Source organism: Hermetia illucens, chromosome 1 (assembly GCF_905115235.1).
Source record: "Hermetia illucens chromosome 1, iHerIll2.2.curated.20191125, whole genome shotgun sequence".
Classification (NCBI taxonomy): domain Eukaryota; kingdom Metazoa; phylum Arthropoda; class Insecta; order Diptera; family Stratiomyidae; genus Hermetia; species Hermetia illucens.
Window position 1 is genome coordinate 205,094,276 of NC_051849.1, and position 17,928 is coordinate 205,112,203.

Consider the following 17,928-nt stretch of genomic DNA (forward strand, 5'->3'; position numbering starts at 1 on the left):
TTTTAATTAACATTAGACATTGTGCTCGTCCTTTTTTGTTGTTAATTACCCAATGATGGGGGTGAGTTGGGGGTGATGTTGAAATGATACTCACCTGAACTTGACACTCCTTTACAGCTAATTCCAGACCTTCAAGTGCCGCCACCGTCACATCACTTGCTTTGTAGCACAATTCCAATTGGTCCTTGTTGAGTCCAGGAACTGTGCGACATGTGACTCGAACGTCTGGTATACAAAACATCCTGGAAAAGTGAGGAAAATGGCGTGAAAGCTAATTATCAAGTTGGGTAGATGTTAATAAAAGTCGCGCATGTGGTATAATCAGAGATTGTTTATCTTTATATTTATGTATGTAGATAACTCTATATTTTTCGCATCGCATATTCAGATGATTCCTACCTCCGTTATTTCAGCTTATGCAGCGAAGTGCTTCCTCAGCCCCAATTGAGCAGGAAATCTACGCGCACGCATCTTGTTAGAATAATCTTGAATGAAGTCCTTTCGATATGTACTTTGTTGTCAATATCATTTCCCCTTCCTAATACCAATAACATTACAACATAACACCATTGCAGCACCTCCTTGCCGAATTACGAAAATTCATCATCATCAATGGCGCAACAACCGGTATCCGGTCTAGGTTTGTCTTAATAAGAAACTCCAGATATCCCGGTTTTCGGCCCAGGTCCACCAATTCGATATTCCTAAAAGCTGTCTGTCATCCTGGCTTACGCCATCGTTCCATCTCGGGCAGGGTCTGCTCCGTCTTCTTTTTCTACCATTATAGACTTCTCGGGTTCTATCATCCTCATCCATACGGATTAAGTGACCCGCCTACCGTAAGCTGTTGAGCTCATCTAACTGACGAGAATCTGTTTGTCTGCTGGTCATGTGTGACGGGCGGGGGATAGCCTGCACTGGAGAAAGTGCTAATAGAACCCCAAGCCAAAGTGGAACAGCATACGCCGAGGGCTCCCTGGCCAATGGGGAGCTTGGTCTTTAGTATGCAAACTCTGAATATCATAAGCACCCTCAATGTCAAATAAGACCACCTAGTCAGGGTGGAAATTTTTCTTGGGACCAAGACATAAACTCAATTTTAAAAATAAAAAAACAACAATAGAAAAGAGGGGGTCATCCCAGGTACATCATCGGAAGGCGAGCTGCTAGAATCCAGCCAGGAGACAGTGGCACCATGGTGCTGAAACTAGGGACCTCCCGGAACGAGGCGGCAGGCAGACTAGTGGTTTCCAGCCTGGAATTCACTACCGTCAAATTGGATGTAGCGAGCACCAGACATAGTACTCCTAACCCCAAACCCTCGACGTTGGTGGATCCCTCAAAAGTAAAGACCATCAAGAACGGCGGTCATGGGAAACCGAATAAGAAGCGAAGGTTCACTAATGTCCTACTCAAGACCCAGTACCAGAAGGCCATACATATTCTCAGCAAGATTGCTAAGAATAAGGTGGCCGGTTTTTTCGACGAGTGGAATGAAAAAGACCTCGCTAAATACAAGGCGATTATTGAGAAATACAACAGCCAACGTCTGGCAGACGAGCAGAAGGCGAAACCCATCGCTCTGAAACGCAACCGATCTCAAGACGAAGTCGAGCAAACATCACAGAGTGGGCAAGAGCTCAGATGCTAAGCAACATCTGAAGAAAAGTACGCAGCAACAGTCAACCGAAGAACCACGAAATTCGAAACCCTTCACCGACGACCGATCCCTATGAAACAGGCACAATCACTGTCAGCGGCAGTGATCTGTCCAGAACTGAGCGATTTAAATACCTCGGGTGAACACTATCAGCCAATCGAGAACTGCGTTATGAAATTGCTTCACGCATTAACACAACCTGAATGAAGTGGCGTTCCACAACTGGTGTTCTTTGTAATCGATGTATCAACGAACGTCTCAAATCTAAAATTAACCGCAATGTTGTCCGCCCTATTGCTCTGTATGGTTCTGAGTGTTGGCCAACTATAAAAGGCAATGAACGGCATCTTGCACTAATGGAGACGAAGATGTTGCGTTGGACTAGTGGCGTGACACGTTTTGATCACATTCGAAATGAGGATATCTGCGATTGTTATGGGGTTGCGCCGATCGTGGAAAAGTTGCGAGAGAGCCGCCTTCGATGGTAGGTGGTAACGTAATTCACGCTAACCAGAATTCACTTTCCATGATTAGTCTGAACATCGAAGTCGATGGTAAACGACCAAAAGCAGGCCTAAACAATGGTGGCTTGATACGTTGGATGGGGATTTAAAAGCCTCGAGATTGCACCCAAATCAGGCATTCGATAGAGCCAAATAGCGAATCCGATCACGACAAGCCGACCCCGCTTGTGAATGAGCAAAGGCTGAAGAAAAATAAAAGAAGAGAAAGAAGACTTGCGGTTGGTATTCGGCTAGCGGCAAACTATCATCGGAGGTGTGAGCCAGTGTTGAAGCCAGGCTATCAGAGATGGTCATTGAGGATCTCCTGGACGCCGCAGGCAAACATACGGGATTCATTCGCTGCTTTAATTCCTCTCGGATTGTCCCTGGGTTCCACGTTATAGCTTGCAATGACTAATTCTCCAGGGACTTTCTCAGTTCGTGCTTCGCTAAGATCAACGACGCCTGGGGGGACGTAAAGCTCAATGTCATCCCTGACGACAAGATTCGCAGGAGACCAGTGACTCCCATTTAAGGATAAGAACAAGCTCTTCTAATCCCCGTGCCTTCAAAACCCCAGGATTTCCATGGAGAACGTCAGAAAAATAACCAACCTTTTCTACTCTGTATAAACGGAGTGTGACTGGAGGCATTGCAAAAGGTCAAATATAAAGTACGTTTCGGAGTCAGGAACGCGAAGGTAAAAGTGCTCTGGAAAACTGAAGTCGCCAACGAGCTATTGGGGAAGATGAGGTTCGACAGTTAGACGATGACTGGCGCAAGCAGATCATACTGAAGGTAACCCAGATAAATCTGCAGCACTCGAAGTGGGCCCGGCTAATGTGCTTGTTTTCCTCCTATCGACATTACACTAATACTGGAGCTTTGGGTCGGAGGTGAACGAAACATCAAAGGGCCCTAAAGCAAATATTTTAATTTATTCCACAGCACAGGAGACGCTGATCAGGACAGATCTAGAGCATGTAACCTGGCGAAAAAGAGTCTGCATGCTGTTCTGTGTTCGGACCTGAGTTCCAGCGGTCAAGTTGAAGCAGGCGAGAGTGAAGAACGAGTATATTTCTTCGCCTTACATGCTTACGACCGATCAACTCCGCCAGAAGAACTACAATATCTGACGAACACCATAGCAACAAAGAAAGCCAACCTGTTGATAGGCTGCGACGCCAGTGCAAGACATAAACTTTGGGGTAGCTCGGAAATCAATGAGAGAGGTGATCTATTTGTTTATTATTATCTTAAACCTGTCGGTGTGTAAAAGGGGCAGTACACCAACGTTCCGTTTCCCCAGGCCAGAGAACTATGATGTTTGGGAAGAGGTCCTTGATATCACCCTAATTACCGACAATGGGATTCCTAGGATGGAAAACTGGAGAGATCCTTCTCAGATCACAGTTGGATACTTTACATTCTAGATCTCTCCGCAGAGGTCTTCAAACCCTTCAGAGACCCCAGCAGGATCAACTAGAGAAAGTTTGGTTAAGTAATTAAGAACAAACTCTCCGGTAGGCAAATTGGTAAGATTGGCACGACAGATGAACTGGAGTCAAAGTCGGGGTTCTGGAAAAGGCATTCGATACCACCTTTAAAGTGTCGTGTCCTACCTAGTGTAGTAAGAAGACACTGCCACCGTGGTGGAATAAAGATTTCTTCAGCCTCAGGAAGTTGATAAGAGAAATTTTCAACATCTGCTACAGGGATAAATATTGGAAGCCATACAAGGAGTGCCTAAAGAAGTACAAGTCGGTCATAAAGACCGCCAAGAGGCGGTCTTGGTTGAACTATTTTCAGAATGTCAAAAGCACCATCGACTCCACGAGGCTCAGCAAGATTCTGTCCAGCGAACATAAGGGCCCATCCTTTCGGAAAGTCGGAAGGCTGCTGGACGAAATCTTTAGGTGAAACCTTGGAGCTGCTAGTTCAAACGCACTTTTCCGCCAACAAGGAGGACTGTGAGTCAGAGCCTTGCTTCGGCCACCCCAGCTGTGCGAAACTATCAAATCGGTGATCACGGGGGATAAGATCGGCTGGGCTATAATAAGCTTTTCCGGATATAAATCTCCAGCCTCAGATGGCATAATGCCAGTCATGCTACAGAAGCAGCAGGGAAGGTTTGCGTCGTGGCTTGTTGGGATTTACCAGAGCTGCATCTCTTTAGCATACGAACCACAGTCCTCGAGACGCGCACGAGTGGTTTTCGTACCAAAAGCGGGCAGGCGCACTCATGAGTCCGCGAAGTTTGACCTCTTTCGTACTGAAGACCCTAGAGCGCGTCCTGTTCATCCAGTTAAGGACAAATATGAAAAGAATCTCTTTCTCTAAGTCCCAGCATACCTCCCTCAAAGGAAAATCCACAAAAACTGTTCTCCATGAGATAATTAGCACAGTTGAACGGTCGCTGCAGTACAAGCAATATACCCTAGCTGCCTTCTTGGATATAGGGGGAGCTTTCAACAACGTTAGTACCAACAGCATCAAGGAAACCTTGACCGATATTGGGCTGGAGGGGTATCTTACGCACTGGATTATATCCATGCTAAGTACCAGGATAATCCACTTGGATCTGGAAGGCAACCACTTAACCAGAGCTATGAAAAGAGGCACGCCCTAGGGTGGTTCCATCTACCCGGTTTTCTGGTTAATAGTGATAGACGAAATTTTACGAATATTGGACAGTAGGGTGAAGGTAGTGACGATTGCCGGCAATTTAGTGATATTAGTGTCAGCGATGCTTCCGTCCATTATGAGCGACATCATGGAAGGAGCGTTGCGAAAGGTGTACCTGTGGACCGGAATATGCGGACGCGGCATAAACCCAACCAAAACGGAACTGATGCAATTCACCACCAAGACAAGAATACCAGACTTCCACCTTCCACGGCTGAATGGACAAAAATTGGTTCTTCCCCCCAATATACAGTAATCCTGGATCCAAAACTAAATTGGAGATTGAACATGGAACTGAGGGTTAAAAAGGCTCGAATAGTCTTCTATGCCTGCAAAGAAATGTGATCTCCGGCCGAGAATGGTTGTCTGGATGAACACCACCGTGGTGTAGCCAATCCTAACGTACGGCTCTATTTTATGGAGCCAGCTTTGAGCGAACAATGCAATAGGATGAGCTTAATAGGATCCAAAGAACCGCGTAGCACTCTCAACGTACTCCTGCATCTCCTTCCCCTAGACCACCACATTAAATACGTTGTAGCGTGCAATGCCATCAGACTACGTGAGTCCGGAACTGCGAAGCCCTATGGCCACAGCAGCATGATAGACGAAGTACCTCGTGAAATCTGAGCATTCCCCACTGACTATGCCACATGCAAGCTGAACTTCACGAGCAACTTTGCTGTGGACTTTCCAACCAGGGCAATGTGGAAGACCGGCGGCGTGTTGCTAGGTTGTGAGTCGGTGTCGGTGCGGGGTTTTTTGAATACACACAGTGTATCCGAATCGTATGGTCTCTCAGGTTTCGCCAGTATATTACAAATGGAAGTACTGGCAACATTGAAAGTTTTTCGATGGTTGGAGCTTGATCCGACCCCCAAGCGTAATATAGCCACCGACAGCCAGGCAGCCGTTAAGGCCTTGTACTCAGCGACAAAATCTTCCAGGCTGGTGAGTCAGTGCATAGACGCGCTGAACAGAGTGCGGGCGGTACACTCAAGCTCACCCAACTCTGGGTTCCCGGGCATACAGGAGAACTAGCGGGCTGATGGATTGGTCCTTCGCTTATAACATAGCCTGATCATGAGAGCCCTTTTTCCAGACAAGTGCGAATGCTGGCCCATAGGGGACCATGTCGCCAGGTTCGGGATACCCAACAATTTGCATTGCCAAAGCTGCGGAGAATAAAGGAAAACCCGCATGCACTTTCTTTGTGTTTGCCTAGCTCTAGCTAGAATCAGGCTACGAAAACTGGGTAAACCATTCTTTGAGGACCTCAGAGAGATTTCTAGCTGCAGGGTGGGAGAGCTGCTTTCCTTCGTGAATACTATCGCCTGGCTCTGTAGATCCGAGCTGGCTAGACTTTGCCTCCCTGCTCTCATAACAACAGTCACGATCTTAGGAGTTTGTGGCATCAAAATGGTGCACCACAGCACTAATTGGGCTCCTCGGAGCGGTCACTGATATCTACCTACCTACAATATCGAAGGCTTTAGAAAAGTCCTTGAAAATGGTAAGCACTTCCTGCCGTGAATTTAGACATTTGGCGAAAAAGTTAGTGAAGGCGAGCTGGTTGGAGGCAGTGGACCTACGTTTAGCAAAGCCATGCTGCTATTTTAGTATGAGCTGGCCGGACAACCAGTCGCTGACATACCTTTCCAAGATTTTCGAATTGGAGGAGAGGAGCGAAATGGAATGGTAATTCTCGGCAAAAGTTCGATTGCCACTTTTGTTAATCGAATGAAGAGAGCCTCTTTCCATAAGCCAGGAAAATGGTTCACTACCAGGCCTTTGTTAAAAATAATGGAGAGGGGAAGGGATATGGACTAAACAGTTTTAAGCAAAAAGAGGTTTCAAAGACCGTCGTAATCGTCAAACTTGCCGAAGAAGTACTCGACAAAGAGAGGGGTAAGGAGAGGAATAGTTGATGGTGGGGGGGGGGGGGGAGGCTACATCTACTAGCGGGAAAAGAGAGGACATAGACTGAGGAAAACTAGCAGTAGAGTAAATCACGAGGTGGTTTGGGTAATTATTTAGGATAATGAGGGATCCTAAGTCCTCATCCACTTGATGATGATGATTTGACGTGCTCTTGTGAATATATAAAGAAGCGTTTTCCACCTGTTGCCACTTTCGGTCACGCTGCTCTCAGGACAGAGGTGAGGCAGCGTCCGATGAACTGCCTCTGCCCTGGATGAAACCGCTAGTCCCAATTTTTCAGTTGGGGGAATTAGCAAAGGAGTCAGAGAATTTAATGGAAAAAGGAGATAGTTGGACTGGGTTGCGACAGTTGCGAATGTAGGAACAGAAAGGTTTGAGATTTCCGCGGGTTAGTGAGTCTTCAACACAGGCCAGACATTCCTTTCTGGACTTATATATGAAGAATTTTGCCGGAGAAAGCAGAGTTCTGAGAAAAAACGAAGTCAACATACATTCCAGAGGTCAGGGGCTTCTACTTCGAAGTATGTTTTTGAAAAAGTTTTGTGTGGACTCCAGTGGTGAACCAGAGAGGGTAACACCGCACTGACTTAGGGGATGAGAGGGGATCTGATAAAAAGGTATAGAAGCTATTGAGTGCTTGGTCACACGAGAGAGGAGGAAAGCCCAGTTGACTGTTGCAAGCGCCGAGTTCAGACCTTAAAGTTTTAAGGATTTGTGCACGACAGAGGAGTGGAGTTGGGAGATCTGAGCATGAGAATGCATTCATTTTCTTCGAATTTCGTCTTAGATCTTGGAACACTCCCCAGACTCGTGTGTGCTCGTGCATTCGTCGCAATGACACTCGAGGTAGCAATTCTGTGCTGCATGGCCGACTTGCTGCTTTTGCACTGCAGAATTTGTTTATTCAGGATCCGTTCAAAGCGGGCCAGAGAGCGGTTTATCGCCTTTAGAGGGATGAGGTTGTCGACTTCGAAATGGGCATCAAATGTAATACGCCACAGACTCATTCTCTTTGCTGTCGTTGAAACGATGCGTTTAGTAGAGAGCACGCTGGAGATACCTTAGGCCTTGATGTTGTCAGCGATCTCATTGTACAAAGTAAGCGTGATCTATATCACAAATTATTATCGAGGTCCTTTTCTCCAACGGAAGCGTATTAGTGACGAACTTCCCCTAGTTCTTCACGAGGAGGTCCCTGGTTGCGGAGTAGGAGGTTTTTAGGGAACATCTGGTGATTAGACCTTTCTGATTTTTAAACCTGGAAGCCCTCAATAGGCCGCTCAGATTTGCGGTTTACATTGGACTACGCATCCGTTGTAACCATTGACTCAGTTTCCGACGCGTATTCGTATTCCGACTCCATCTCGATTATCTAAATATCTAAATAGGAACATAATGTCCCTATAGCAACAAAGATACAAAACAATGCGCCAACATTTTATAGGCATTCACTTGTGTTTTAGCGAACTGGTCACCATTACTCCATTCAACACTCAACACTCATCCCACCACAGAGTGCAAACCACATAAGCGGCTACCATTTTCAGGTGAAAACTACGTTCAAGAAATTTACTTATCTGTTCCAGTGCAACCCCATCTACGGTACCAAACCCACCGCTCCTGCAGGTGCACTAAGCTATCTTCGTACTAGATTAAATACTTGGAATAACAACTCATAAAATCGCAACAATTCCTTGCTCATGCTTCTCGCCACAAAATAAAATGGAAGTCATGTCGGGAGCGCAACAATTTCACTTTAGATCCAAAGGGTCAGATTCTATTATAGAATGAAATTTAAAAGCAAACTGAAGTAAATTCCTTCGGTAGCATCATTGCTCTAGCACAAGGAACATTCCGCAAATTCCGTATGTGAGTACAACTATTTTCTTTTCCTTGCCATGACTCCGTTTGCCAAGTTCGTTTCTTCGTTCCTGACTGTAGCCGGAGTTTTTCCACTGCATCCCAAGTCTCTCGGTGGCAGTATGGAGTCGTAGAGTTGGGAAAATTCATTCAAATCTGAAGGATGACTGTCTGCCGCGTTCAAAGGAGTAGTTGAAATTTCGTTCTCGATGGCATTTCGTGCAATTTCAGGATACTGGCGAAAATATAGCCTTCACTCTTTTGGGAATTTCATTCGAGAAATTCCTCTTATGCTATCAATATTTTGCGGTATTTGGTAGGGGGATGCTATCATTGTAACACTTGTATGTAATTTCCTTTTTATCCTTTGGTAATTGGAAGACTAAAGACTGGACTTTCCATACTTCACGCTCAAACTGCCCAAAATCACACCCCAAAAATTTTAGACCTTCGAGCCTTCACTATATTTGCCTCAGTAAAAACGTGTAACTCTTACCATCCAGCATATCAAGATACATATATACTTTCACTTATTATTCCTCCTGAGAAGATTGCTCGAAGAATCCGGCGGATGCGTATCTTCCCACAAGTATCTTTTCTACACAGTAATTTCGTCCCCTGCACGGATTACCACTATATATGGCAGCGATGCACTAATCACGTAAAGGACCCTCCAATCTCTTCCCATTAATTTGCAACTCCAAGCGCCACTAAAGTAATTTTCCATCTCCAGAAAATTTTATCGGAATATCTTTAAAATTTTCCGGGGTTTCTTCCTTAAATCTCGAACAATGGGGAAAGGAATTTCGCTTTTTCGAGAGCAACCACGGTTTCGACCGAGTTCAAATTGCGAGAAATACGAGTAAAATAGGAAATGTTCACTGAATTATATCGTTAGGAAATTTTAACATATCAAAGGGTTGAAAATAATTAATTAATTAAATTCAAGTAGGTTTCCTCGTTCGCTGTTGAATATGTTGAATGTGTATCCAGTGAGATTCATCATAATGGGCGGGAGGTAAGCGTTTCCTTACTTTTAAGTTGAATTCTTTGGATGTTGTCTTGCCGTTTGCAAGGTTGGGTGGCTCGGTTTATATCATAAATATCTTAATCTCCAACAATTAATTCTCCAATAGATTCAGTAGTAACAGGATTGGTTATACCATACATATTCTTCTAGATTTAAGTATCTTTTGTGAAATTCAAAACTTCATGCGAAGAAGATGGGAAGCGAGAGTAACTGAAATGAAGAGAATCCTTTTTCAAGGACCTCGTCCAACATAGTGACTGCCTTCAAGTCGGCAACACTACCTAGTCCTATTCCAGGACAATAGAGACTTGTTAACCAGGTAATGAAAATTTATTAATTTCTTGCTGAGGTTGTTGCCTAGTGAAAACGAAACGCTGCCGACAAGGTGGAATACTAAATAAGGACTGAACAAAGTGAGTCTTACTACAGCTACTTAGCTGAGTTGGAGGAGGTGTAATAGCCTTTATATGAGGTAACTGTTTCACTTCGACGAGTACCTTAAACACTACCAAGTACTCGTCCTAGAATAGACGCACTCGGGCATTAAAGTGATTCCATTTTCGAAAATTTCATGGAAGCATTCATATGGCAAACTTTGGTGCTTATGAATTAATTACAGACGTTTTCCTTACTATTTTCTAATGCTTCTTCGGGGAGGCATTTGTAATTAGGCATTCATTACTTCCAGCGGAAAGAATTTAGTTTTCTTAATGAGAAGTTCTCGGCAGATATATTTATATATAATAGAGTGCTTTTCCAGACAAGTTGAGGTTTCTGTTGTTACGTAGAAAGTTGGATGTAAAATTGGTGGATTTCTTGGATCATTTGGCAAGGCAAAGCGGACGGGCGTGGAGTTCACAATCTCTTTAGTTTTGATCCCGAGGAACCCCCATCACTATTACTTTATCATTATTATTCGCTCGTCCTTATGCCAAGATCAGATCAATCTCTCACTCAGGAATTTCAGCCAGTAACACATAACGAGTCGCGGATCTGCTAACATCATATCATGTCCAGGACAATTCGGAGAATCATCCAATATAAATCCCGTGAGGAAGTGGGTTATGGCGGCACATCGGAGGCATGAACCATGACTGCATTGCCGTTGCGAATTCGCTACGAGACTGGCGCGCAAACTTCCCTTCTTCTCGATTCAACCGCCGATTTCAAATTCCTTCCTTGTCGGTTGAACTGCCGGCGTCAGCGAACGCTAGCAAGTTAGTGACTCTGACGACCCCGAAAATTGTAAGGCGACTAAATGTATCACCGGATGAAATTATAATGCAGCAAAAAACTAGGCTCGTTGGGTGCCTCGGAGACGGCTACCCGAAGCGCAGTACCATGTCTCCCTATAATTTTCGATCCTCTCAGCGAGCATTACTTTCAGTCGACACGGGCGCGGAGGTGTCAGTTCTCCCCGTACCCCGCCCAAACAAGTTAATGCCGCAGCACTTACGACTGGCTACCACAAGCTCCTCTCCCGTCCGCACTTACAGCTACAGGCAGGTGGACGTGATTCTCGGACTGCGACGAACGTTCTCCTGGTAATGCGTTTTGGTGGACCTTAGTACTCCCATTCTAGGCGCGAACTTCCTGTGTTCCTATGGACTATTGGTGGTCTTGCAGAACAAAGCCTTAATGCACCCCACAAAGTCTTTAAAGTCGTCAGGAAAAATTTCCACTTGCCCGAACAACACTGTTTCAATTGTTTTCTTGGATGTTACCAATCATCGCATTCACTCACTCCTCCGAAAATATTGCAACATCACTGCTAAAAGTAGTTTCTCCCAGCCGGTTAAGCACGAGGTGCAGCGCCACATGAACACTACCAGCCCCCGATCTTTTCAAAGGTGCGTCTCCTGTCGTCCCCACAAGCTAGCTGTGGCAAAGAAAGAGTTTGACCATCTCACGAAACAGGGTATTTGCAGACCTTCCAACAGCTGTTGGTCATCCACTCCATTGGGTCCTCAAGTCAAACAGCGAATGGAGACCTTGCCGAAATTGCAGGTGTGTGAATGATCAGACAATTCCCGACCGGTACCCTATTTCATTCCTCCATGATTTCGCACATTCACTGACAAACTGCCGTATTTTCACGATCTTGGATCCGGCCAAGGCGTATCACCAAATGTCTGTTGCGCTTGAAGACATTCCAAAAACAGCTATTTACACACCTCTTCTTCCAAATCTGAGCATTTAAACCATTTTAAGTGCATTTTTCAACGTCTCCTTGAGGACCGGGCCCGTTCCAAATGTTGAAAAGTTCAAATTCTTAAAGACATTTCTGATTATCCCTGACGGAATTCAATCAGGCCCGGATAAGGTTGAAGTGATTAAAAACTTCCCCCTGCCAACCACGATGAAGGATGTGCGAAGTTTCTTCAGCATGTTAAACTTCTATCGTCGTTTCTTGCCCAACGTTTATTTGCCTGGGCCCAAAGACTCCCCCGAGTTTGCGTGGCCTACTAAGACCGTCCAGGCATTTGAAATGGTCAAACAACAGCTGGTTGATGCTACACTATTGGCATTTCCTCAGTCAGATCCACCCGTCGTCGATGCCTCAGATACTGCGGTAGGCGCCGCTCGGTACTAACAGGTGAATCAAATCTGGCAACCGTTGAGCTTCTTTTCAAAACAGATCAAGTCAGCTCAACGCAACTACAGGGCGGTAGTGAACTACTCGCCGCGTACCTCTCCATAAAATACATCCGTTTCTCCCTTGAAGGCAGGCCGTTCACTGTGTTCACAGACCACAAGTCCCTTACATTCGCACTTAAACAAAAGCCCGACAAAGCGTCCTCTCGCCAACTTAGGCACTTGAGTTATATCAACCAGTTTACTTCTGACATCCAAGACGTGTGTGGAAAGTTTAACGTCGTCGCGGACGTTTTGTCGGAAGTCACAGTCCCCACCGCAGTCGATCATATGGCAATCATCGAGACGCAGGAAGACGACGAACTTCAGAGCCTCAGTACAAACACACATGTTCAAGGAGTTTGCAATCTTCGGCTCGAATTCCTACTTGCTCTGCATACCTTAGACAAGGGACCTAAGCCATTTATTCAGGCCAATTTTCGAAAGGAAGTATTTCATACAGTGCGCACTCAGACATCAGGAGGGCGAACCGATTAATCACTGTAAAATGCTTCGGCCGAACAAGGACGTAATCTATTGGGCCAGACAGTGCATCCCGTGGCAGAAGTATAAAATCAGCAAGCACGAAGGTCGACCAAGCGTTTCCACACCATCCACTACGACGTCATTGGCTCTATGCGGGACTCGCACCGATGCAAGTATTGCCCACAATCATCGACAGGTTTACGCAGTGGCCCGAAGCAATAGTTTTGACTGACATTACGGCACAATCATGTGCCCTCCGACGACAATGGATCCCATGCTTTGCTGTACCAGCCGTAATCATCACGGACCAGGGAATGGAGTTTCAGTTTACTCTGCTCTCGGAGTTAGGAAAGCTCTTCGGTGTGAAACGTGCGCAGTCTAATGGGATGCTGGAAGGTTGGCACCGGTCATTAAAGGCCGCCTTGATGGCTCGCGATGATCCGTCGTGGTCGCAATCCTTGCCGTTTGTCCTTCTCCGAATTCGCGCACCTAACCGAGAGTAGTGCACGCCCAGTCCCGTGGAGATGGGGGGAGAATCTGCTTCTCGCCGTCGACGTTGTGCTGGATATCAGAGTGAGTTTAAGAGCATTGATAATTTCTCCTATCTAGGGTCGGAAATCACAACCAATAACAGCTACGACGATGAAATCCGCGCACGGTTGTTGGCATCCAACACAACCTATTTCAGCTTACAAAAACTATTCCGCTCGAAATGTCTCATCATAGGGTCAAAACTCTTACTGTACAAGATAATGATCTTGCCAGTCCTCATGTTCCCCTCGGAGACTTGGGTTCTTCGAAAGAAAAATTGTGAACTCTTGGCCGCATTCGAGAGAAGAATCCTCCGAACAATTAATTAATCCTCTACATGAGGATGGACGATTCCGTAGCCTAAATAACGACGAAATCTATGAGCCATACCATGACCGTCCGGTTGTGGATAAAATCCGGCGCAATAGGTTACGGTGGGCGAATCACCAAATCCGTATGGATGAGGATAATCCAGCCCAGAAAGTCTATAAGAGCAATATCTATGTTAGAAAAAGAAGACGAGGCAGACCCTGCCTGAGATGGAGTGATGGCGTAGGCGAGGACGCCAGACAGCTTTTAAGGACATCAAATTGGTGGACCTCGGTGCAAAACCAGGATGTCTGGAGTTTCTCATCAAATCAAACGTCGATTGTCTGTTCTCTTCAGACAAGGATTGATTTCGAGACTACCATTACACCCCACAAAGATTGGCACTGCCAAACTTTATAATGCGTACTTGAGAGGCATATCTAATGCCACTGCCGCAATTATGGTGTATGGAGCCCCAATTGTATAGCGTAGCTCCACACTAGAACTCACAAAGAGCTCTTCTCGCGATATTAGCACAACACCAACCATTTTGAAACTACCATAAGGGGGTCAACAGAAAATGGCCGAGTTGGGAGCACATACCTCAAGAATTGGCATGGGACATATGCGTCAGACAGCCATCCCGGTTCTGACGGGGCCAAATAACCTTCGGTAAGCCTTCCTGGCAAGAGTTATTTCAGATGAATCCCATTGCAGACTTGGGTTTGATCGCCCTTGATTACATGGGGATGAAGTGCGAGGGCAAGTGTATAATCTGATTTATTTACTTTTTCCAGTACACAAAGAAAATATACAGTTTTTTCAGATGTACTTAGGCAGGGCAACTCCTTCTGGCTGGTTAGAGTTGCTTGAACATCCAAGCTAATGGGAAGCGGTCCAAAGACCGTCCGAAACGTAGATGACCCTTGGGACTTTTCACCTTTTTCTGGGCCAAGCTTACAAACGAGAGGGGTGGCGCACCCGATTCAGACCCTGCTATTGATCGGACAAAGTCAGAACATTACATGTGACCCCTAAAAGGGAAAGACAACAAAGTGCCATTTAACTTGAACAAGTTGGAAACTGGAAGCTCCGGCCTTCAGGAATGGAGGCCTGTTTATATATTATATACAATATAAATGGAACCTTTATAGGTACGTTAAATAAGTCTAATAATCAGTTCGATTAATATTTTGTCTCTTAAGGAATAGTAGCTCGATCTTTGTTAGCATTTCCGCCAAACCTTTCAGTATGATGCTTCATATTAAAGCCTATACTACTGGATTGTATTTTACTGGCCTAGGATGAACTTAAGGTGGGTTCGTAATTACCAAAATATAACATACTAACATTAACTTTATTTGAGCGGATATTGTAAAGTAGGGTTTTTCGCGCTTAAATACCATATGTACGATCCACAATAATATTTTTCAGATTTTTCATTTGGACGCCTTCCAATCGACTCTTTTCGTACCTATGCGTACCCCCCTGGTAGCCCCTTCGGTGAGTGGTGAGACAACGTTTGGTGTATTGCCTGTGCCTTGAAAGAAACCGAAAGTTGTCTGCAGGGCCTTTCGAACTTTCTTCCCATTTCGAATCCTTCATTGTACTGAAACGTCTTTCCGATATTTGAAAATAAGCGAGTTCCTACATAGTTCGACCAGTAGAATAGGTAAGTCATTTTTAAAATGAAATCTAGGTGATCGGGAAAAATTGGCATTGCTAGATTGCCTTTATTATACATAAAATTTGGTTTGTAAAGTATGAAAAATCAGGAAATTTTTGACAAAGTATATATGAATGGAAATATGTGAAATAAAAGGAAAGTACTTAAAAAGAGACAAGATAAAAGTATTGTACAAATTGAATAAACTAAACAAAACGGTCAAATAAAGGAAATTTGTCAAGCAACCTCTCCCACGACATCACAGGCATTCTGCTCAAGCTGCCTCCAAAGGAAGCTCACATTCATTAGGGGTCATCACGCTTGTACTTGACATGGTAAATATTTGGTGGGCGCTTTGCGGTTGATAGACATACAGTTCAAAGGACAGCATTTAAAATTGGTATCTTTAGTACTTACTAATTTTCAGATTCAGCTTCCAACATCACAAAATTATTACCCAATAATATGGAATTTCCAGAAATTTTTTTGGAGTGAACTGTATTTCAGATTACAAGGAAAAATGAATGTAGAAAATGTTTATCCAATTTCCAAGCTATGCGTTTCAAAAAAGTATCTGTGATATGGAACAAGTGAGCACTTTTTCACCAATTAGTTAAAATATTTAAGCGTGTTTTCAGATAAATTTATCGTGTGAAAATGGTCATGTACCTCCAAAATACCAAATATTTTGTTCAAAACCACAGTAGACGGTCCATTTCATCATCTTGGTACTTCTGCATTTATCTTATCTGACTTGCTCGTTTCTATAACATTTCCCTTATCAGTTTCTTATTAAAGTTCCCTTTAAACTTCCGAACGTAAATCAAGATTGCGCTGGATACCTTCACTGGCTTTCAGTAAAGGCCCTTCTGCAAGCTTCCTTGACCCAAGCAGCTCTCGGGAACTTGGAGGAATTCAACCATAAAAAGTAAAAGAAATAAAATTGGAAATGGCTCACAATGATGCGTTGCTTTTTTATTTTTAAGAAATTTGTTATAAATTTAATTAATCAGACATTTGACAAAATTAATAGAATTCCAGCAAGTCGACGGTATGGCTTTTTGAATTTTAGGTTGGGTTTTGAGTGCCGAGTTCGGGGTACGAAAAATTTTCGAAATTCGAGTCATCTTTAAGTTCCCATGCATCACGAACTTATGCTTGAAATTTTGTACTCTTGGTATTTTATATAGATACATCTGAATGTGCAAGTTTATATACATGCATCGATCCAGAGGTTTCAAGGTATGCCGGGAAGGATCGCTTGGGAGCCTGTAAGTAAGCGCCTGGTTTCACGATGAGAACGGCATTTTATCGGACAACATTTTTGTCACAACGCTTTACTGCCGGATACTCTGGTAATTCCATAGAGGAAAAAACATTTTGATGGAATTTTCCCTTTGAAATTTGTATTTTTGCACATTTAAGTTCGTGAGATATTTCAAAATGGGACGATAGTAGCAGTATAGAGAGAAACGTGTGGTCTTTTTCGCGTGTAATCCGTGGGAGCGAGCCTGGGAAAGGACTTACAATGTAAAATTCATTTGTAAGATGGTGCTTATCATACAACAATTACCAAAGATTATCTGATTGATCCCTATGCAAACCGAAATTTGCTCTTGGAATTTTCCGTTAAAATAACTTTTATATCTGAATTCTAGAAAACTTTGTTGGAATACCTTATTTATCGTATAAACAGGCCATGTTACAGCAGTGTGTGGGATTCGCACCCACTAAAACTACCCCTACTTCTCCGTCCATATCCCCGCGGGACCACCGTGAAGTATTACTTCGCAAGAAAGGCTCTGGTTTACACCAGCACAACTGAGTCACGCGTCCTTTGCGCTTTCAGGGCTCGTTCCAGTTCCTGCAGCTTTTCCTGTATCGCAGTTACTATTGCGTTTATCCCACTACAATTTTCTGCGAACCTCAGCATCTCCTCCACCAAATTATGGCATCCAATAACTGCGTTGAGGGCATCGTTTAACTTGCCTCGTTCATTCACGAATCTCGAAGAATGGAGCATAACATGCACCGGGTCGCTGAGTGTAGCGGCGCATTCGGGACAATCTGGGGACTTATCCAATCCGAAGCTATGCAAGGACTTCCTATATCCACCGCGTCCCGCAAGGAACTGCTTTACGTGGTAATTTAATTCTCCATGCTTGCGCTCGACCCATTTCTCAATACACGGGGTCAGCGTATGGGTCCAGTGGTCCTTTTCGAAATTATCTCACCGTTGCTGCCTAGTGGCCTTTCGGAAGCTCGTAGTCACTTCGGCCGGATTTGCTCTCCTTCCCCGATAGAGGCAGTGCGCCTCATTCGCTAGAAGATCCAAAGGAATCATCCCCACGATAACACACACTGCCTCATCTTATACTATCCTATATGCACTACACACCCTCAGCGCGATTGGCCGGTATGCCGAACTTACTCTTCTCTGGTTCTCTATGTTATCCGGTGCGCACGCCCATACAGGAGCCGCGTATAGCAGGATGGATTTCCCCTCCCCTTCAATATTAGGCATCATCCTTGCTAGAAATGACGTAGCCTTAGCTGCCTTTTCGCGCGCATAGTCCAGGTGCTCCTTGAAGCTCAACTTAGCATTGGCCATTACCCGCAGGTA

The 17,928-nt window shown here is 44.6% G+C and overlaps 1 protein-coding gene across 1 annotated transcript in view; it reads right to left on the reverse strand.

Annotated features, from left to right (window-relative positions):
- The window catches only part of LOC119661325 (protein Wnt-10a), a 71,763-nt gene that overhangs the window by 42,498 nt on the left and 11,337 nt on the right, over positions 1 to 17,928 (reverse strand). The window contains exon 2 of the mRNA XM_038070623.1: positions 95 to 242. Within this exon, the coding sequence (XP_037926551.1) occupies positions 95 to 242 (148 nt within the window). The remainder of the gene's footprint in view (positions 1 to 94; positions 243 to 17,928) is intronic.